Here is a 23,415-nt window from a genome sequence, read left to right on the forward strand (position 1 = left end):
CATACGTTAAAAGCGCGGCGCACTCTGAACGGCCTTGAAAAACGATAGAGGGAAACGGTATAAACCATTGAGTTGGGACAAGGATCCTATCTAACATATAGGATCCTTGGTTGGGAATATTAATCTAGAGATCCAATCAAATATGCTCCCCGCGAAACAAGTTTTTGAAAATTACGAATGTGTCGTCTCTTCTAAAATGATGAGAAAACGTTATCATATGAAAAACATTATCTCTAGTTTTACTTGGAATTTTAACAAAGATATTTATTTAAATCGAGCTCAATTGACGGCTTTTAAAATTCATTTTGCGCGTGAAAATACCTCTACATGTTATGGTCAAAAAAGCAGGCAAAGAAGGCTGTGTGCCCAAGACATGTACGTCCATTAAAATATAAAACGCTTTGCGTAGAAAATATCCCACGATTCAGGTAGAAAACTTTTATTTATTAAAAATAGTTTATCATCCATTACTTATTGTTAATTATAACCTTAAAGCTTGAAAACTACTCTACTAAAATGGAATTTTTATGAGTCGAAGAATTGAGTAATTTTGTACATACATGAGCAGTAGCTTAATTATTTTAGTTTATTTTTACATATTGGAGTGTACGATTCGATTTTTAAAGTAATGCAGCTTGTTAAAAATGTCTAAATACAAAATTGGCACAAAACATCAAATAACAAAATTATTAGTTATCTACAAAATTACGGAATTTTTATCTTTTTTTATCAAGAATAGCATTTAGTTTTCTAAATTAGTTATTTACAAAACTACAGAATTTTAATCTTTTTTAATAAAAAAACATTTAGTTTTCTAAATTATTGTCTTCAGTGCGTTTTTTGGACTTTATTCGTTCAGCTGCATGTCTAAGCCAAGACTTTATATGTTTCTCAACTTCTGCAGTTGTGGTTTCAAATTTTTTTATTGCTTTTACAGTATCTAAATAATTAACGAAGATTAAAATTTATAAAATTTTCTTCTACCACTTTAATTTTTATAAATTGAATTTCATAAATTCAAGAATGAGTTCAGATAGCAAAGAATGTGGGATAGCACACATCATAAATCTTAATCTTACATAACTTTTACCCAAAGTTTGCCCACTTGATTTTTAATTACAGTTTTCAGTTTTGCATTTGTACAGACAAAAAAAATAAGAGCAAAGTATGTGATGAAGCATATTCTTAGGTGGCTGAATTCATTCTTTATAATTTTTATTAAATACTAACCAATAATAATTTTTGCAATTAGAAGATCAGACAACTTTTTTTTGGCTCTTTTACCCTCCCAGCTATACATCACGGCTACTTCGTCTATTAAAAAAGTTCTCAATAGCCTTTTTACAGCATCCTGGACATTAGCACCACCAATCTTGCTAAGAGCACCAAGCTAAAAAGATTTATGATAAATTTTAAAAGTAAATATTAAACCAATGTATCCAAGTTCTTACCAGTGGTTTTCTTTTTTCTTCATCCTCCAATTCTTTACAAATCTCGTCAACCTTTTCAGTACTGGTCAGTGGTAAGTTATAAGACACTAAGTCTACATCTGAAGTAGGTAATGTTGTGACAGTTTTTTCACTGACTAAGATCTCCAGCATGGTCATAATGTCACGTTGGTTAGCTTTCAAATATTCCAGATTTTGATACAAGTGACGAAGTGTATCTAAAATTCAAAATGAATTATTCTAAAGGGTGTTTTAAAAGTTCAAGCGAAACATTGTGAATATTTAGTACTGAAAAATGCCACTAGATGGCAATAGCGTTTTAGAAAAGAAAATTGTTTTTGTTTGGCTTTAAACTATGCAGACTTATACTGTGTTAAATAATAATTTTCCCCTTGAAAACATCAATGTTTACGATAGTGTGGTAAATAAAATAGAAATGGGATTTATTAGGCGATTAAAATATCGACTTTATATTTATAAAAATTAAACTTTATAGCATCCGTTCACAAAACTGTCCATAAAATTGGCAAATATCGCCATTTTGAGCCTTCAGTCATGTTTGAGATTTTTTTTTAAATATAGCTAAATGGTTATTCAAAAATCGCCTACCTAGAAAACCCAGAACAAGTATTGTAGTTCTAGATCTATGAAATAATGAACCGTTTAATTTTATCTTCCTTCAAATGCCCTTAAAACTGACCACAAAAAGCAACAAAATACCAGATTCGCAATATTTCCCTTAAATTGGAAATCAAGCATTCATACATCACAACGAACCAGTGTTCCTAAAATGTCACTTTTTTCGAATATAGGCCATGTCACTGGTAAATAGTGACAAATAATGGCATAGTGACAAATAATGGCATTTAATGACAAATAGGGGAAAAAAAATTTTTTTACTCTTAGAACACTATTTGCTAGAACTTTTAGCAATGAACAAACTAAAAGGTTTAATTTTTTTTTAAATGTTTCAATCATCTGCCAAACATTTTATATATTTATGCGAAAAATATACAAAATAGCCCAATTATTGGCAACCCCGCATACTATAATTACAAAAATAGCCTAAAATGTTTTTATGGTATTTATTAGTATTTTTACTTTTTCTATTATTTGCCAGTATATGTCAATTTGTCACTAAAAATCATTATTTGCCATGACACTTTTTGCCACAATTTGCCACAATAAATGTCAGGTGGTATTTACCACCCCGGAACACTGCAACGAACAGATAATTTAATAACAAAAATAGAACACTAACCTTCTTTAATAGTAACAATTCTGTTTGACTCGATTGAATGGTCATCTTTGTAAGCATTAACCCCACCCCCAGATCGACCACCAGTTACTGAATCACTATTAGTTGTTAATGGGCTCTCAGCAATTTTAGTAGAAAGAGTAGTACTAGTATTGATTGTATTGTTAGATTTACTTTTAGTAGTTTCAGTAAACTTTTCATAATAATTTTTTCTCAGAAGATATTTAGTTCTTAGAGGGGACCTGTCTTTTCTCCTCATCATAAAGCTGGTTTTTTCATTCTGAGATGTTCCGGAATTAATTCTTCTTGGAGAAATAATATTAACACTCATAGGGGACCTTCCAAAAGAATGCATATCATTAAAGCGAGAAACAGATGCATTATGTCTCGGGGAATGGCTATGTCTCGGGGATTGACTACGGCTCCGATTATGTCTCTGGGATTGGCTACGACTCCGGCTATGTCTCGGGGATTGGCTACGGCTCCGGCTATGTCTTGGGGTTTGTCTACGGCTCCAGCTATGTCTCGGGGATTGGCTACGGCTCCGGCTATGTCTTGGGGTTTGTCTACGGCTCCAGCTATGTCTCGGGGAACGGCTCCGGCCATGTCTCGGGGAACGGCTCCGGCCATGTCTCGGGGAACGGCTTCGGCCATGTCTCGGGGAACGGCTCCGGCCATGTCTCGGGGAACGGCTCCGGCCATGTCTCGGGGAACGGCTCCGGCCATGTCTCGGGGAACGGCTCCGGCGATGTCTCGGGGAACGGCTCCAGCCATGTCTCGGGGAACGGCTAGGCAGACGTCTTGGGGAAGGGCTAGGCAGACATCTCGAGGAAGCGCTACGGTTTGGTCTCTGAGAACACCCGTCATCTTCTCTCGGGGAACGCCCGCTGGCAAAAGCAGCTTGCACTTCAGAAAGAGCAGTACCTAAAATTACTTTCCTTGTTAAGATGGTTATCAAGTCATAAACTGAGGAAAATTTATTAGAGACACTACCATTATGTTTTTGACCCCCAGCAAAATTAGATCGGCCTTTTAAATTGTAAATTGTTCAATAAAAAAATTTCATAAATTTGGAAATAGAATATAAAATTTACCATTTGTGATGGAATTTCTTTTTGGTATAGCATTAGCTTCTCTATTGTCATCCGAAGATTCTACAATAACAGAATAATAGGTCATTACCAAAGAGAAGAGTGCGAGCGCGAGCTCCACTCTTCGGGAAAAAAAGAGAAGAGCACGAGCACGAGCTCCATTCTTCCGGAGAAAAGAGAAGTGCGCGAGCGCGAGCTCCACTCTTCGGGGAAAAAGAGAAGAGTGCGAGCGTGAGCTCCATCCTTTGGGAAAAAAGAGAAGAGCGCGAGCACAAGCTCAGCCGATAAGAATAAAAGAGAAGAGCACGAGCGTGAAATCAGCCTCTGAAAAAAAGAGAAGAACACGAGCTTCAGCTTCTGAGATAAAAGAGAAGAGCTCGAGCGCGAGCTTCAGCACCACCCTTAGAGAGCGAAATTTAAAACAATTGATTCCCGCCTTTCTTCATGAATCATATCACGTGGTGCTTTTTCTGAATGTGAATTTCCCAGAATCTATCAGCCTCTGAGAGAGGGCGCTTCTCTTTACGAGCAGACCGCGAGCTCTAGCTCTTCCTCTTAAAAGAGCGCAAGCGCGGGCTACCCCTCTTGTACTAAAAGAGAAAAGTGTGAGCGCGGGCTCACCCTCTTGTACTAAAAGAGATGAGCGCGAGCGCGGGCTCGCCCTCTTGTACTAAAAGAGATGAGCGCGAGCGTGGGCTCGCCCTCTTGTACTAAAAGAGATGAGCGCGAGGGTGGGCTCGCCCTCTTGTACTAAAAGAGATGAGCGCGAGCGTGGGCTCGAACTACTCACTGTGAAAGAGAAGAGCGCGAGCTCGGAAATTTGGTTTTTGCCTATCTCTGCTCTGAGCTAATAAAAATTGCACTGTTCCGAGGTGGAAAAAGCCAGTGGCCAATAATGGTGGAAAAAAATGGTTTTTTTTTGGTGGCAACTAGTGGCTAATAATAGCTAGTATAATTTTTACTGAAAAACAAACATTATCCCAATTGAGCTATTTTGACAAACATTCAACCTAAAGTGGCCAGAATTTGTGCTATTTTGGCGATAAAATGATAGATAAGCCTATAGTTTGGGCTATTTTTCACTGATTTTTAAATAGTTTGGATTGTCTGCTACTGCCTCCGTCTGCTATGCTACTTCATTCTAGAGTGTTTCTTTGATTGTTGTTACACTTACTAATGAGGAATTACTTTTAACCAATAAACATTTAAGGAATACTATCAAACTAGTCATTTTTAACATTTAAAATGCAATATAATCAGCTAGGCTAATACCTTAGGCCCAAGTCATCTAGCGACTTATTATGCCTTTAAACAGGTGGCTGGGTTACAATGCGTAGGAGGGTGGTGGCCAGCCCTTCATGCCACGTGAGCCAGCAGCTCCCTACACTAACTATTAACGTTAACCTCTACAAGTTTTAATGGAAGGGGAAACCGAAGAACTCGGGGAAAACCCCCTTAAACCAGTGGGGAGAGAACTTGCAAACTCAACGCAGAAGGAGTAGTTATCTCCCCTCTAGCCAATTATAGCCATATTAGCCATTACTAACCACTGGCTAGAGTTTTCTTTAAAAAAGTTGCTTTTTGGGAACACTGAAAAATTGGTGGCGATATATAAAATCATGCCTATGCCAATTCAAAAAAAAATAATACCATCCAATTCTAAGGCTGATGGCTCTGACATGTCCAACAGTTTGTTGATGTGGTTATTGGAAATTCCATTGCTCTTAGAAAATTCTGTAAGAATATTTTATATGCATTAAAAAAGTTAAAAAAATTGTTATTAGAATGTTCATAGCTAACTAGAAGTTGGTGTGGCAAAACAAAATGCGTTGTTTTTCTTACTGCTTTTGGAAAATACTGAACTGCTTTTAGATGTAGCTACTTTTAAAATAAATAAAATATAAGATTAGAGCTCGTTTCAATAACTTACAATTGTGAGTATTTATTAATAAAAAACTACTTACTAGAAACAGCTTTATACACAGACATCTTAATTGATTCTTCTTCTGAAGAATTGCCGTCTCCTCCACTGCCAGTACTATTTATTTCGTTTGTAGCGATTCTCATTTTTCTTACTGCCAACTGATGAGTTTCTGGAAATCAATGGATAATTTTTAACTTTTATAAAAAAAATAATTTACTATCATTCCAATTTGTTCAATAGGCGCTTAAATAAAACATCTTCCCAAAAATTGCCAAGAAGTAATATTTCCGACAGCCAGGACTCATAAGTTATTATTTATATAGTGCTTCTTGAAATATTAGAAAGCTGGAAACTTTCTCGAACGTAACATCGGTTTTTTGCTAAGCCTTAACATGCGAAAAAAGTTACCTGGTTAAAAGGAAATACTTGTTGCATACCGTACTGCAAAAGTAATACGTTTCGTCTAAAGTAATTAGTTTTCATCTTTTTCCAAAAGATAATTTTATACGAAATAAATTAACTCTGCCTCCATTAATTAAGTTTAATATTTTTAACTTAGAATATCGAGATTTTCATGCGTACATTAAAAATCATTTAATTAATTTCGATAACTTATGATTTTGGCATTTGAGATAATTTTAGGTGTGAAATTTAAAAAAAACTGGTTCTGTCAAATATTTAAATTTTTGACTAAAATATAGTCTGGAAAAAATCCCAAAGTTGTTTTAACTAAAATAACATTTGTTAGACACAAGAGAGGTGAGGTTGTCTTGTTCCCCAATGGATCTAAGATTCATTCTGATACAAGGACAGGGATGATATACTTCCTAACTAGTAACTTTAGCTATTACAAAAGTATTGGGGAATACGCTAGTTTTTTAAGTAGCAATCTCAGCTATTCTTCTGTTCTTCAGTGCTGACTATGGTCTCAAAAATAAGTACCACGGGAAGGTTGTCCAAATTCAGTGTTATATTTCTGTTTGCCACTCCAAATTTAAGCAAACCAAATGATTAAATACATACATGGTGTTATTCCAATTATAAACTAAGGGCAAACGGCTTTGAATAAGCAGTATTATGTTCAATAACTGTGTGGAACCACTGGAAATCTCTTAAAACCCACATTTACATTTTACCAAAAAGTTAAATTCAACAGGTTAAAAAAACCCCTTAATACAAAATTTGGAACATGATAATTGTAAATAAAGGTTTATACGGTACCACATGAAAATAGAACTTCAACGGGAAAAACTTCCCATTCATCCTTTGCTTTTATTCTTTTTGTAACTAAATTTCCAATTTGCTTTGGCGGCCACGAGCAAAGTTTCTTATCAGTGCCATGTCTGTCAACCCACTCAGTTGGAGCAACAGCTATTCCTAGGTTTGATGAGAATTCCACAACATAAAAAAGCATTGCCGACATTTCTCCAAACAAGTTTTACAAACTGTAAAATTGAAATATATTTTAGTAGAAATCAAGACTGAAAAAAAATCAGAAATTTGGAATTTGAACTATTTTGGTATCGTAAACCAAATAGTTCAGAAACATGCCAACAGCACCGACTGTTTTTTTAATAAAAAGTTTCTTTATAATCAGTAATTGTAATTCCTTTTAACAAATTTTATAATTGCTGAATACATTACAATGGAAATATTTAACTAACTTCAATATCAATCAATACAGGCAATTAGTTAAAGAAAAACCTAGCTACGAGATTCAATTCAACGCAGCTAGCTAGTACTTCAGTTTAGAACTAAACAATGCGAATGAAGCAAGCAAGGACTATTAGACTTGAATGAAATATGTATTTGCATTAGCAAGATGTTGACTTGGTTTAATAAAGTTGTAACTCTAACTTAGTTTAAGTAATAGTTACAAATTTATTAAACCAAGCCAACGAAGACTGAATTAACAGTACTGAATAATATGCAAGGGACAGTTTAATCTGCCCGTGTAATTTACAAACAATATTCTTCGAATGCAGGGAGAGACTGACTACGACGTGATTATTGTGACGTCCCCCTTTAGGTAGCTTTATAGCTAAATGCAGTAAATATTGCTGTCTACATCTCAGTTATTGTCAATTCATTCTAGGCATTATGATTTACTTTATTAAAACTTAACATACCTAGATGGATTGTTCCAGTTTTACAATTAAGAAAGAATTGTTATTGTCATTTGGATTCTACTGAGCCTTTCCAAAAACATTCTTGATAGGCCACATTTTAATGTGGCTTGATAGCCGACTGGCTTGGTATTTACCAACCATTGAAGACTCACACGGTTCAGTAAAGTAATTTATCAATTACAATTTACAACACTATCCCCTGTATAAATAGTAGCAATGTTATCTACAATAATTACAGAACTATCAGACAGAATAGCACAGTTATCTCTATTGCTGTTGGATATTGCATGGACCAATTAACAACAGGGACGGTCCCGCATGGGAAAAAATAAAAAAGAACAAGCATCGACGCACTCTAGTGAATTAGTCTATGGACATTGCAAATTTTTCAAATTCACCGTTTTTGTACTGTGGCAGTGTGGCTTAGTACACTCGGGTAGTAAAGGTCCATATGTGTGATTTATTTGCTGATTTATTTGATATTTTGGCCAACTAACATGTTGCGAGCCCTTTCTTCAAATATTCTATAGAGTAATGGCAGTGTGACGTCACGGCACGTCACCCATGCATGCTTTCTCCTATAGAAAAAAAATCGCGACCAAAATGGCGACCATGGACAAAGCTACGGAGTGCCATTACACTATTTATTATTTGCTTTAATGGATATCCTGAATTACTCAGTTTTTGTTTCAGTTCTTGTAAATAATTTTCAAAAGCGAAAGCACTAAAGTTATCCAAAGGTCCAAGCAACTCGCATTCCTTTGCCAGTTGAATTAACGCGTGTACATTATACGAAATCAAATGTCTTCCTTAAAGAATTTCATATTTTTGAACGATAGAAATATTTAAGGTCACAGTCAAGTATAATAACTTAATTATTTTTCAAAATTACCAAAGGAACTATTCGAGCTTACCGCCATCTAGGGCATATATATAAAAACATTTAATTTTAAAAATTAATAGTTGTGTACTTTTCAAAAAATATAGCAATTGATAAATTAAATATTGCATAAGTTTGGAATTGCAGTTAAAATTTATTATTTGAATATTATTTTTTTATATAAGAATAAATAATAAAATATTTACCGCCATCTTGCGCATTATTTCACATATAATTAAAAATAAAAACTTAATTTAAAAAGTAGTTTTTACTATTTTAAAAATATAGACATTTGTAAATTAAATGTTGTAGAGTTTTCATTGCAGTTAAAAAATGTATTTAAAATTATTACACATCTAGACCAGTCTTTAATCTAGACGCTGGCTAGCCCATGGTCAAACTCCATGGCTAGCGCAAGTCAAAAATGAACAAAATTTAGAGTCTAAACGCTAGCGCCATCTAGATATTAATAAAATGATTCAATTATTTTAAAGAATGCAACATTTAAAATTTAATCTATTTCTGTTTAATCGATTTCTGTTTTAATTTAATTATAATTTTTTTTAGTAGCTGAAGAGCCATCTATCGTGTAAAAGTAAATCGTAAAGTAAATATAACATTTTTTAATTATAATTTTAATAAAATATATAAGTTATTTGTATTAAATAAAATTGTAGCTTGAATGGTATAAAATATTATTTTAATAAATTAGAAAAAATAAACTCTCTTTTTTTTAAATTTTAATTTAATATTTTCTTTTGTTAATAATTTATTTATTTGCCGGGAGTGGTGGCGTACTCCTGTAATCCCAAGCGTCTTGGAGGAAGAGTTTGTGGATGGCCGTGTGAGGACGACCACCAACGGGTGGTCGGAATACTTCCGCCACGGGTGTCCCCACCCCTGTCCCCTCGTATCCCCCCGTTGGCGTGGCCGTTACACATATCTCGCCCTGGGGGCCTATTCTGTAAATATTCGAAATCCAATTTTCGATCGAAAACTAGATTTCGAACTTCGAGATCTCGACGAATGGTATTCGGTAAAGATTTAGAATAAGCATAAATCAATGTAAATTGTCGAAGTCGATCTCGACATGGTATAGGGTATCGAGATCGAATTCCCATTCGATTTCTTACAGAATCGCCCCCCAGATTAAGCAAATGGACGAGAGGACTGAATTGTCCCACACGTCACAATCGACTAAAGAAAATATATGTATATTTATTTAAGACTACGCTGTACATAAAATATAAGAAATACACATTATTAACATTTAGCTGCCAAATATCAAAAAGAGGATCATTTAATTTAATACTTAAAAAGTTACAACTAAATCAAGGAAAATTTAAAAGTCAACAAAGTGTTAAGGCTACTTTTCGTCCTTTTGCGACGTCCTAAAGTACGTCAAAGAAGACGAAAAGTGGTCGAAACACATTGGACGAAAGGAGGACATCCGAGCGACGTCAGTTGGGATGAATATTGGGTGTTAAGATTTTTGGATATGAGGACGTATCCTGGACTACCGAAATACATCCTTTCGGGCGAATTTTGGACGGGATCAAACTGGGATCTGTGGACTAGGTAGGGACGTCCCTGAGACCGGTTGTGTTTGCTGGGCGCAAGTACCTGGATCTATTGAAAATCGGTTAATTTTTCCAATTACCGGTTATTCGAAATCGCTAGAAAAGATACCAAAGCTTTCTGTAGAAAATGTTTTAGCATATTACGAAAAAAAATCTATCACCAAACGGCAGTTCGAGAGGAGTTACAAGTTTGCCATCGAAAGTTATGTGAACAGTGAAACTGTTGAATCCTCCTTTAACAGGTGTGTATCATGTTTATATCATTCCAAAGAAATTTTATTTGCGTTAAATTTATTAGAAATATCATTATTTTAGTGTTACCAAAGTCGCTTATGTCAAAGCAAAATGCTTTCGAAGCCAACGCAAAAGACTGGAACCTTACACTTCGATGGTTGAAATGTCAACTCAGCCCATACGCATAGTTGATGGAGCATGTGAGTGCAAAGCCGGAAAGATTGGCACGTGTAACCATATAGTAGCTTTATTAAGAATTTTGTGTCTTTTAAAAGGAAACGGCTACAACTACGTACCACCGGCGCTTGCGTGCACTGAGTTACCATAGAAATTCCCTTCCATAAACTGCAACCTTGTACCTCTTCGTGGTGGAAGGGAGTAACAGGAGGAGGGGCAACCCTCCATGCTGGCCAACTAAGGCTCTGCTTCTTCCTTAAGCTAAGGTGTAAGGTATCGTGCTGAGGGCTGAGTGATACCGGGGAAGCGAAAAAACGGTATCATAAACGATCCCCTCGGGGAACCAGGCGACACCCCTTTGTACTTTAGCCTTCCACCTGGACAGAGGATTAAGGGTAGTGGCCGTATACTTTCCTCTTTACTCGTGGGAACAAACAAAAACAAAAACAAACAGGGATAGGGTAACCAATCTTCAACTAGTACAGGACAAGGGTCCATCTCTAGCAGTACCCGGTCTACAGGGTTAGGGTCCTCCCAATGGGGTACCCAACCCGGGCAAGGGTCTGGTTCTGGTGGTACCCAGTCAAAAACCTATAACAAGAACCTTAAGCGCAAAGAGCGCCGGAAGGTTCAAAAGCAGAAGGGGGCAGATGGTTCACAGGTAGGGGACAAAGTCAATCCTCCTTCTGGCAAAAGAATAAGGTCTGACAACTCGGTTTTATCCTCCGAGTCTCAGTAGAAGGCTTCCAAAAGGCCTAGGCCTTATAGTGAAGTTGTGGGGTCGACTAAGTTGGCCATCATTAAAGAGGGCTGTCCAGTCGCTACTCTATCGGATGAGGAGTTAAACACCATCCAGTGCGGAATTCTTGAGCAGATAGATGGGATACCTTCTTGTAACCCGCTACCCCGCTTCTCGAATTTCCAATTATCTGGGGGTGCTATCACCTACATATGTAGTGACAATCTGTCATGTGAATGGTTGAAGAGGGAGTTCGACCAAAATGATAGGATATTGGTGGGTACGATTCTTCTGGTCACAGAAGCCAGTACACTACCAAAGCCTTTCAAGGTCGCCTTCAAAACCAAAAATGTCTGGACGAAGGAGCCAGTGGTTCTTCTAAAGAGGCTGAGGGCCTACAACAGCGAGCTGAACACTCACTGCTGGAGGGTTGTAAACTCAATAGTAGGAAAGACCTCCATCAGGAAGGCTGAGTTCAGGACAGATACCGGCTTGGATAGGGGCATCTTTAAGGTGCTTCACGATCCAAGTACGGATAAACCCGTGGATGAGGTTATGGCTGGGTCAGATATGTCTGGCACAGAAGGTGAGAATGCTCTGTTAGGTGGAGAGGATGCACTAACAGATGGTATGGGTGGTATCTCTATTTCAGATATAGAGGACACCTTGCTGGGTGCTGAACCCAATGTAAAGGCAGATGCCTCATCTAAAGGGGCTATAGAAGAGACAAGAAACTCCGAGGAAGCCGGAGGGAGTGGTGTGGTTATCACACCCACCTCTGGGAATAATCAGTAGTGACGGGTACTCCTGTTTTATCCACCCCAGAAGATGGGTATCAAGGTGGTTCACATACACCTGCACCACTGTAAGACAGCCTCAGCAGTATTATGCCGTAGGTTTGCATTGGAGGGCAAAGACGTTGCACTCATACAGGAGCCTTGGACTCTCAAGGGCCAAATTCTTGGTCTTAAAAATGCAGGTAACGTCTTTTATGATTTTAAATGCGATACACCTAGGACATGCATACTAGTATGAAAGGGAATTCATTCTCTTCCGCTATCTATGTATTTTTCTTGGGACACGACTGTAGTTAACCTGGTGGGAGATGAAGAGCTAACTATAGCGTCGGCATATGATGAGGCCATTTCCCCTCCATCACAGGAGGTGACCAATCTGGTCAACCACTGTGAAAGAGAGGGAAAGAAGCTGATTATCGGGTGCGATGCAAATGCACAACACGTGGTATGGGGCAGCAGCAACTGCAACAGACGTGGAGAGGACTTACTCGAATATTTGGTTAGTACAAAACTTCTTATTCTCAATAAACACAATGTACCAACTTTTGTTACCAGTAATAGAAGTGAGGTCATTGATCTTACGCTGTGCACAGAGAATGTCACAGATGTAATTCATAGTTGGCATGTGTCTAGTGAACCGTCACTTTCGGATCACAGACACATTTGCTGTAATATCCTGGTCAAACCCACTCGGGTTGACACAGAGATTCGTAATCCCAGACGTACGAATTGGTCTGGCTATAGGGAAGACCTAGGTCTTTATCTTAAGGATGAGAAGCCAAGGCTCACATCGGTGCTGGACTTCGATTTGGCTGTTGATCATATGCAACATGCCATTATCGATTCCTACCACCGAAACTGTCCGGTGAAGTCTACCAACCAGCCAAGACAAGTTCCTTGGTGGTCAGCTGGGATTTGAGGACTTCGCAACAAAACAAGGAAGCTCTTTAATAGGGCAAAGAAAACGGTCGACTGGGTTTCCTACAGGAGTACTCTTACCGCCTATCATAAAGCTATTCGCGATGCCAAGAGGGCATCATGGAGAAGTTTTTGCGATAATATCTCTGATATTCCCAGCACTACCAAACTAATGAAAAATATGGCACATGATAACACTAAACATCTTGACACCATTAGGCTGAAGGATGGAAGTTTTTCGACCTCTGGCAAGGAAACTTTAACACATATGTTAGAGACGCGCTTTCCAGACCCTATAGAGTCACAGACAGCTGTGGCACTGATAGTCTCCCTTTTAGGATACAACGTACCGAAATGGAAGATTGGGCTGTGGCAAAATAGGTTGTCACGCACTCCAGGCTTATGTGGGCGATAAATTATTTTAAGCCCTATAAGTCCCCAGGTCCGGATGGGATTTTTCCCATTCTTTCATTTGAGTTTAAAGAAATCGCTCTTGCGGTTTTTCTTGACATTGAAGGGGCCTTTGACAAGGTCTCAAGTGCAGTCTTGATGAAGGCTGCCAAGAGGTTTGGTATCAATGACACACTTTGTCTCTGGATCAAATCTATGCTGACGAACCGAAGGGTGACATCCTCCGTGCTTGGTGATTACCTGATGGTCTCCACCAGCCGTGGGTGCCCACAGGGGGGGGGGTTTCTCCCCTGTTGTGGTGCCTGGTGGTGGATGAACTGTTGCGGAGGCTGAACAGAGGAGGGTGCCGCAGTTTTGGTTACGCCGACGATATTGCAATCATTGTCACAGGGAAAATCCCAACGACAGTTAAAGATGTTATGAGGAGAGCTCTTGCATCGGTGGAAAACTGGGGCAATGAAGTGAGCCTCACGGTCAATCCCAGTAAGACGGTTCTGGTTATTTTTACTAGTAAAAGGACTAGGGGAGCGTTTAATGCTATTTCCTTGTTCGGTACCAGCCTGGAGGAAAGCACTGAAGTGAAGTACTTCGGGGTTATCCTTGATAGCAAAATAACATGGAAACCGCATCTTGACTATGTTATCAAGAAGGGGAAAATGTTATTATGGAGAATTAGAAGTACAGTCAGCAAGTCCTGGGGCTTGAGTCCCAGAGTTGTTTACTGTCCTATGCAGCTGTGGTCTGGTGGCCAAGGATTACTCTTAAAACAGTGCAGTCAGAACTGCGCACTCTTCAAAGGCTAGCTTGCGTTGGCATAACAGGAGCTATGAGAAGAGCCCCAACTGCTTCTCTAGAAATTTTACTGAATATTCTTCCTCTACATTTGTTTATAGAGGAAGCTGCTACTTTTGGTGATTATAGGCTAAACCAAAACGGGTGGTGGATGGCCAATAGTTGGGAAAAGAGCCACACTACGCTTTTAAGGGATATTTCCAGTCGGTTACCTGTTCTTTCAATATGTTCTGACAACATGGCTGCTAAACTTCGTTTTAGTAAGCCTTTCGGCGTGTACTTCCCTAGCCGCACAGAATGGTCAAATGTTACCCTCGGTACCAGAGGGGAAGTTGGCTGGTTCACCGATGGGTCTAAAACCCATTTAGGTGCGGGCGCAGGGATGTACTGCCTAACGGCCAAGTACGGCTTTTATGAGAGCCTTGGGATTTATACAAGTGTCTTTCAGGCAGAGATTTCTGCTATCTGCTTCTGTGTTGACTTCTGTCTTAAGAAGAACTACCGCGGGAATGTTATCAAAATTTGTTCGGATAGCCAGACTGCTTTAAAAGCTCTGAAACAGTCTAGTGTTTCTTCCAGACTGGTTCCAATCTCGGGACTCTTAATAAGGTTCAGCTTTTCTGGGTCCCGGGACATAAGGGGTATCATGGGAATGAAAAGGCTGACATCTTGGCCAGGGAGGGTGCGACGGCTGGGTTCGGTGGGCCAGAACCTGCTGTCCCTATCCCCCGTGGCTTGATACGCAGCCTGGTCTCCAAGTACATGACTAACCGTCAACTTGAGCTTTGGCTCGAGATGGATGGCCAAAGACAGGCTAAGGAGTTTATCCCTGGCCCCTTTAGGCAAAGGGCGAAAGATCTGCTTTAGCTTTCAAAATCTTGTATAAGGTTGGTTACTGGCCTGCTTACAGGTCACTGCCAATTCAATAGACATTTAAATCTTATTGGTATCAGCGATGACCCACTATTCAGGGCCTTCATGGCTGAGGAGCAAACTGCCTCTCACGTTCTTTGTAGCTGCGATTTTTATGCGGCTCAAAGGCTAGAGCATCTTGGGATGCATCAATTAGAAACTAACGACTTCTTTAATATGCCGGCCAAAAGTATTTTAAGGTTTGTGTCGGAGATAGGACTTTTCTATGTCATAGGTTAGGGGTGCACAATGGACCTAAGGTCGAAGTGCACGGTTGGGAATTCATGCCTCCCCGCCCCCTCTCAATAATATTAATACCCCAGAAATATAATTTAATGGAATAGGCCCAGAGGAAAAAGCGTAAAGCCACTAAAGCTACGTGATGTCAATTGGGGAGCGCCTAAAGAAAATAACACCACGCCCAATATTAAAAGTCGATACGGTGAACCTTTGTTGTTAACTCATGTATAAATATCGTACATGTATATTTCGGTAAAATCTTACTTTCTAGATAAAGCGAATATTATGTAGGGTAAAAATTACTACAACTGTTGCTGGTAGCCCATAGCTGTTGGAACCGTAGACATTGCATCGCGCATTTTAGTAACAAATTATCGGAATGAAGCTGGTGACATGCTGTTCCGGCCAACGTCTGTATCGGACTGACTTAAACTTGAACATTTTGACGCTTCTCTCGCCTTCAAGCTCTGACGTCAGGGCATTCCGAATCTTTCTATCCAATAAGATTATAGCGGGAAGTTAAAGGTTAAACCAGAATTAGATTAGAGGAATCTATCATGGAGCCATAGAGCCCATTGTGGGCGCATTTGACTTACCAGAGAGAGAGGGGGAACACTAGGTGGGATGACAATTTTGGCCCCCCTATCACGGGAGTAAGACCGAGATTGGTACCTGGTGGAAATTTATAGAAACACTGGAAAATGGCAGCCGATATAACCGCTGAAACGTCTTTGCGATCTATTATGGATATTAACAGCTTAGAAAGTGAGACAGATGCATCTCGGAATATGAATTTCCAACCTCCTAGGATGCATCAACTCAATATAGTTATTATTTAATTAGCAAATCTAAAACGACAAATAAGTCTGTACCATGTAATTTCGATAAAAAAATGGCAAATAGTAACCAAAAAACGGCAAATAATACTAAGCCTTCGCCAAGTTTTAAATCGGTTTCGTAAGCCGGAAATTACAGAGAAAAACGATTCAAATGCTAACAAATTTACCAATGTTGACATCAAAACGAAGAGTTAATCCATCCTTACGGAATCAGTGGTAGTTGGGATATTAGTTTGTGATATTTCAAAGATGATCAATTTTAATTATCATGTATAATTAAATTATGAAGTAAGTAAATTTGTATTTAGGAATTTTGGCATTAATGATAAATAAAAAATGTATAGAACATTGAAGCATATGTTTTAAATAACGCAGTTCTTGACTGAACAAATAAACTAGTTTAAATATATTAGTTACTTAGGTAAATAGGTGTCATCCCAGTCCCCCGCTTCCATGTCTAACAACACTTAAAATCTAAGCCTTGTAAAACGTACGATATAGCAGACGATATTTTAATTTCGTTAGCTCACGTTAGATGGCAGTATCGTTACCCAGCGTTCCTCGAGAATCTTTTCTCCTTTTGAGGGGTGGAATTTTCAACGAGAAAGAAACTTACCCCCACACTTTTGTAAGGTATTTGCGCTTCCAGAATTTCAGGCTCTGTAGTAACTTCTCCTAATCTAATTCTGGTTAAACCAATTACAAATATGGTACTAAGCTAGGAAACAATTGGAAATAAATTTACTTTGTTATATCTATTTAACCAGCAAAATAATTTTACGGTTATTAAATATAATATATTTAAAAAACATTTAAGTATTTTATCTTTTATAAATTTAAATTTGGAACAATTGTTTGTTTCAAAAAAAAGCCCAATAATCCGAGCGCAATAATCAGTTAAAACATATTAATTATGATTATGTAAAAAGGAACTTTTGTGTAATAGGAAACGCAATTCATGACACGAACAAACGAATGAAATATTTAACACGTCGATTTCAAATAGGCGTACTTTCTTTTTTCCTTTCAGACTATTGGGAGTACCACTATCATCTAACAACGTAAGCGTCACTTATTTTAATTTATCTTTTTGTGGTTCGATGCAAACGTATTCGTTACGTCATCAACAAAAGATTTAACGGAATATGACCCGAAACAATTATAGGATAAATATCTAGTTACTTAGCGTAGACCTATAGGTTTCCCTTTGAAAAAAGTCCAATTCAATAATACTGTCTGCGCAAACCTAGTTAAATTAAAAGAAATTCATTTATTGTTAAAACGATGAAACATATACATAATAAGAACGTAGATGTGAATATTGCAACTTTGACACCACTTTCGTTGGAAGTGGTGGCACGTGTCGCCTTCCTTCTTTTCGGAACACAGCCGCATCCTGAGTTGCTTGGATGGCCAGGGCGAAGACGACGTCGTGTTGCTGCCCGACGAGGCTCTGGGATCCGCGATTTGGAAGGCGCCCCTTTTCTGTTTCATCAGCTGGATTTGGGAGCGCCAGAGTCGGTTGTGGATGGAATGCTCTCAAACGAATTGCGGATCACTCTTTCTTTTACGCTTCTCATCTTCTACAGAACCGTTTAAGTTCCTTTTTCTTACGTTTAATCTACTAAGGCAAAGTGGGTCTAGGGTATTAATTCGATTTCTCAATAGATGATGTTGTCAGCGGTTGGGTCGAGGTAGTGCGTTAGTAGACATTTCCACAGTTTAAACAACCGTCAGCCTCGCCATTTTACCATCTCTAATGTAACAAGGTTTGTTCAATATAGAACATCTAAGTTCAATATTGAACCATCAACCATCGTTCTTTATCGAACGAAAATTGTTTGTTCATATTAGAACAAAATGGCGTTCTGTTACAGTGAAAACCTTCTGAACGGCGATTTGTTCAAATTAGAACAATTTTTTTAACAGTGTAAGAGAGAAGGAGTTGAGTGGAAAACAGCTTCAGGAGATTGGTGAGCGAATTTAGCGGGGGAAAAACGACCGTCTATTTTCACTCGCCGGGGAGAATTTTTGCGGAACTTCGCACCGCATCCTGACCAGGGCCGTAACCAGGGGGGGGGGGGGGTCGGGCCGTGCAGGCCCTGAAAAGTATGGTTGTATGTACATTTTTCTATTTTTTTTTTATTTGTTTCCATTGCGTGTCCCCCCTGAAATCAAATCCTGGTTACGGTGCTGATCCTGACTCATTTGTGGCGTGTTTATCGAGGCGGGTGAGATACTGAGTTGGTATCTTACGGTAATCCTCGAATATTTTAAGTATTTCATACGAAAATTCGGTTTTCTTCGTATTTCTTTAGAATTTTAAAGGAAAGGAAGTGTTTTAGCTGTTAAGTTGTTCATTACTTTTATACTAGGCCGCGAACGTGTTAGTGTTCGCGGATTCCTTAGACCTTACTACTTGGTTTTTGACATTGCCGATATTTGTTATTTTTCTTCAAATTTGAATTAGTATATGTTAAATTTAAGTGAGATGAGTGAATGTATTTCAAAATGAGATGAAATGTAGAATAATGAGCAATTAGTGTTTTTAAACTTTTAATGAGTGGGAGATGAGAATAATGAGCAAATAGTGTTTTTAAAATTTTAATGAGTGGGAGATGAGCCATACATATACCTAAAAATCAAAGTGGATGAAGGAGTGAGCTTAATTATTATATTTTGAAAGTGAGATGAGTTAATGAGCGATTTTTAATTATTACTTACAAAGTGAGCTAATTGAGTGTGAGATAAAATTGACCCTGCTATCCATGAGTGAGTGTGAGTGGTTCTTAAAGAGGTGTGCCCATCTCTGGATATCCAGCTAATACTAAAAAATTCACCGGAAATCACCGAAAATTGTTAAGTAAATTCCCGTGATTACCTAAGATTTGTACACCTGATTACATAAGTGACTACCTCCCACGCTTTAACAAACAAAAGTTTAATTTTCTCAGCCGCAAACGAACCGAAAATTTTCAAGTGGAGCTGCAGACTTCTTCTATCAGGCTGGACACTGGGAGCGACATTAATTTGGTGCAAGTTGTACTTGTGCAATCTGAAAGGAGAACTGGCGACCAATAAACTGAAATATATCAACACGATGGAAGATGTGGCCGCCGAACCAGATCTCAATGTTTTGGTCGACCAAATTACGAGATACAATAGCCTTTTTGATGCTTCGAAGGTAATACATTTGTAATGTGTTAACTGTTTTCAAGGTGAGACCCGAGACACGAGGCAAGTGGTTGAAGGTAAGACGAAAAATGATAAACATGAAATCAAAGAGTAAAATTTAAAAATGCCATAAATACTTATTTTAATGATGTGAATTGTTGATATGGGCTATATATGAACTTTATAAATAAATTTGTTCGTATGGAATAGAGTTGGAAAACAGTATGAGGATATATTTGTTTTAGGCAAATTGTATTTGCAGTACATATACATAGATACAACTCACTCACGTCGTCAGTTGGATATTAAATGATTGTGCTACAAGCATGTATATTTTTGTTTAAATAGTTAAAAAGGAATTGGGCGCTTTCGGAAGTCATGATCAAACGAGCAAAGAGCTTTTTTACGAACAACATGACAGCCGTCAGTAGAAATAGTGTACTCGTTTCAAGTTCTTTAGTTTTGAAGTACCTCATCAAGAGGAGCGACTACTGTAACCAAATCTACGTGGGCAATGAAGACTACTTCATTAAGACAATGCACATTATACTTTCCATCAGACTTCCAAAAAATGTTATGGAACGTTTTGATAATCTGTACATATTTTAATAAAAAAAGAACTTTTGTTTTGTATTATAAGGATGCACATGAAAGTTCTAGGTTTAAATAATTAAGAATAATCCTAGATCACAGAAACCTTCATTCTATACCACAATCGCTCTCGTGCTTAAAACAGGGCCGGCTCAAGAATATTTTTTCACCCGGGCAAGGTAGATTTTTGGCGCCAATCTTACTTTGAGACTAAATTAAACTACCCCCATCCCGTAAAAAACCTTACCATGTCGATGTTAAAAATTTACCGTTTTCATAACAATACATAATCCCTTTGATCACTATTTAAATACTTGGTGTAAACATATTTAATAACTTTTTTATGGTACATGGTCATTTTACATAGAGCTTGAAACACTACGTAAGGTGGCAAGACTAGTATACCTTAAGTACATTAATTATAATTTCCATACTGAATAGTATCACGGTTAATATATGTGAAATAAAATAATTAAGTATAAAAAGAACCCGTGAGTTAAAGATTTTTAACTCGTGGGTTGTTCTTTGTAAACTTAATTATTTTATTGCTCACATTAATTGCCTTAACAACTTAATTAAAACGCTATTTTTCGGGATTTTTTAAGGCCTACACATATGAACATTTTAAAAGCTGTCGCTTGCTTTTCGGTTTCAACGGTTTCTCTTCATTTACTTTTTTTTTTAAAAGATCCAGAAAGCTTCTTTTTCTCGGACATCTTCATTCAATTCAACGTTACTCTAATTAATATCTAACTAACTAAAACTAATAAATGGCTTTCGTCGCGTGCGCGTAAAATGAAAGAGACAAACTGTTACCACGAACACACGACAGATTAAATCGTACCGCTAGACAGCTTTGGAACTAGCCATCGAAAACGATTTAAATGCATTTTAGAATATTGAAGGCAGGTTCATAAGAGCCTAAAAAAACAAATAGAAGATGGCCTGCTAGTTTATTTATCATAAAGCTGGATAAACGACCACGAAATAGCAAGCAAGTACAATGGGGCACCAACCCACCGGCTGCTGTCATTAAAATGTTTATAAACAAATCCAATTCTTGGTAAACCAAAAAGGCGCGCAACTCAATTTCGGCGCCCCTCTCAAACCAGCGCCCTGGGCAGTTGCCCGGGTTACCCGGCCCTTCAGCCACCCCTGGCTTAAAACTTTGCTGCAGTTTTTAACACGGAAAAACTTGATTTTGAAACATGTGTTGGCCAAATTCTTTATAGATTAATATTTTGCCTTGTGTGAATGGAGCTAGATAAGATTTTTAGACAAAAAAATTGGACTTCTCTTTATTTCAACAAGCCTAGCCCAGCGCCCTCTGGTCCCAAAGTAGGCCTTCATAAGAACGGTCTCTACTTAAATATAACACTAAGGCTCGTGACTCTGTAAAAACATCATATACTTCTAGAATCTACTAGGTAGGAGGAATAATTATATTGAGGCGATCTGTGGGCATTATGGTCGAATTTTCTACTAATACGAGCCTGGGAAGGAAACCGTTGCAAGTGGGTTTTTCAATAGTGTCTGAACTCAGAAATCTTAACTGAACAACTCCAATTTCCTAGCAGAAGGAGTAGCAATGAGGCTTAACCCAACATAACTAGCTTGGATCGAAACCTGCTCCTCTAAGCACTCCGTTTTCCAAATAATGTTTTTTTGCATTTAAGCTTTCGTTTTATGAATCTCAATTTCATATTGATTAAATAAGGTTAGGGTTTTAAGGTTATTACTTCATTTAATTTATTTCTTACGTATAATTATTATGTTGTTAGGTGAAGGAAGAAAGACGATGCAAGTTGTCCAACGCTTGGGGTTTAACTGTGTTAACTTAAAACTTTAATAACGTGCAAACGAAACTGTCTTTCACTTTTATAAAAAGTATCTTTAAAGATGTGTGAACTTTATCTTGAAAACTTTCATTTTCTATCAAATTTAGTAAATACGCGAAACAATAAACGTTCTCTCCTTCAACAAAGAAATTTTGAACAGCAGCCAAAATGTAGGAAGCTCCATCAGTAAAAGATACCATCTATTTGATCCTTAAAAATTGAAAAGTCTTCGAAAAGTGCTTGAATTTCTAATGACATATTAACTGCGGTGTGATAACAAGTCATTTGTCGTGCTGCACCTAATATAACATCGATCTATTCAAATTTTTAATGGTACTGTTTTCTAAACGACAACTTGAGTCATCTATATCCTCGAGCTACAATATTTAGACGAAACATTAAAATTAAAACCGTAAAATAGAGTCGGCTGCAAAAAGACCTCCAAAACTCTCCCGAAATTATTGTCGATGCATTAATTTCTTCTGATTTTAATACTTTATCTCTAAGTGTGGTTTAAAGTTGCCTGTTCTGCCACCAGTTTTAAACTTCTTCCCACATAAGTTGAAATTAGCTTTTAGTTAATCTACTATTGAAAAATACTGTAACTCCAAGAATGTATTTATTTATATTCAGGGAGAATGAATATGTCGAGACTATCGACAGACACGTTGAGGCCCTAACCTCGTCACGCTAAGGGGGGGGGGGAGGAGGCGGTCTTATTTTTTGCGTCCTCGCAGCAGCTTTAATAGCGTCGAAAAACGTAATGTTTAAGAACCAATGAGATTGCAGTATTATTTGATTTTATTAAAGCGGAGGAGCATACCGGGAGCCCCAACGGGTGGAATTGGAGAAAGGCTTAAAACTAATCTCCACATATTAATTCTCCCTGATTATAAATAAATACATTCTTGGTAACACTAATGACATCTTGATAACTTAAGTTAAGTTTAGTTGACAAACAAATATTAAACAGTATTCATAACATAATCATAATTCTTTGGTAGAAAATATTGAAAACATGTCTGGTTCTAAAATCGCTATAGAAGCAACAGATATATTTATCATGAGTCGAACACCACTTACCTTGTTATAAATATTTTGTTCCTGTTAGGCTTAGTCTTAGGCTAAGTGGACTATACCTTTCTTCTATTCAAATTCATGAACGTAACACGTGGCGAATGGTTTAGCGAATAGCGATAGCGAATGAAGCCGAAATTTCACGTAAATGACGACAACAAACGTTCAGTTGCCCCGCCAGGATTTTTTCGCGAGTAGGCACTGCGTGATTAAGAGGCCCCCATAAAAAACTCCTTTGTAATTTTTGTTGTTCTTTAACTAGCCAAATTGTATATAATTATTTAAAAATTTTATTATTATTAAATCAATAAAATTTTTATTATTATTAAATTAATAAAATTTTTATTATTATTAAATTTATAAAAA

General features: G+C 37.6%; 1 protein-coding gene across 2 annotated transcripts; it reads right to left on the minus strand.

Moving 5' to 3' along the window:
* Nucleotides 1–567: 567 nt before the first annotated feature.
* Nucleotides 568–8,103, minus strand: LOC149958912 (uncharacterized). Of its 2 annotated transcripts, XM_090165084.1 has the most exons (11): nt 7,851–8,103; nt 6,943–7,166; nt 5,762–5,890; nt 5,598–5,678; nt 5,448–5,531; nt 3,801–3,860; nt 3,700–3,735; nt 2,710–3,630; nt 1,452–1,666; nt 1,231–1,390; nt 568–940 (listed from the first exon to the last, which is right to left on the minus strand). In XM_090165084.1, the coding sequence occupies exons 2-11, from the start codon at nt 7,142–7,144 to the stop codon at nt 807–809; spliced, it is 2,022 nt and encodes a 673-aa protein (XP_090021210.1). In that variant the 5' UTR covers nt 7,145–7,166; nt 7,851–8,103; the 3' UTR covers nt 568–806. The 2 variants fall into 2 exon arrangements, with proteins under 2 accessions (XP_090021210.1, XP_090021211.1); XM_090165085.1 differs by lacking the exon at nt 3,700–3,735.
* Between the last annotated feature and the right edge of the window lie 15,312 nt (nt 8,104–23,415).

This window comes from Leiobunum rupestre, chromosome 2 (genome assembly GCF_980474605.1).
Source record: "Leiobunum rupestre chromosome 2, qqLeiRupe1.1.hap1, whole genome shotgun sequence".
Taxonomy (NCBI): domain Eukaryota; kingdom Metazoa; phylum Arthropoda; class Arachnida; order Opiliones; family Sclerosomatidae; genus Leiobunum; species Leiobunum rupestre.

Bases quoted from the DNA above. Each gene is read 5' to 3' on its own strand.
- LOC149958912 (XM_090165084.1), bottom strand. From the start codon at position 7,144: ATGTCGGCAATGCTTTTTTATGTTGTGGAATTCTCATCAAACCTAGGA. The intron at 3,736-3,800 runs GTAAATTTTATA...ACAATTTAAAAG, and splicing joins AAGAAATTCCATCACAAATG to GCCGATCTAATTTTGCTGGG. The intron at 1,667-2,709 runs GTTAGTGTTCTA...TTTGAATTTTAG, and splicing joins AATTGTTACTATTAAAGAAG to ATACACTTCGTCACTTGTAT.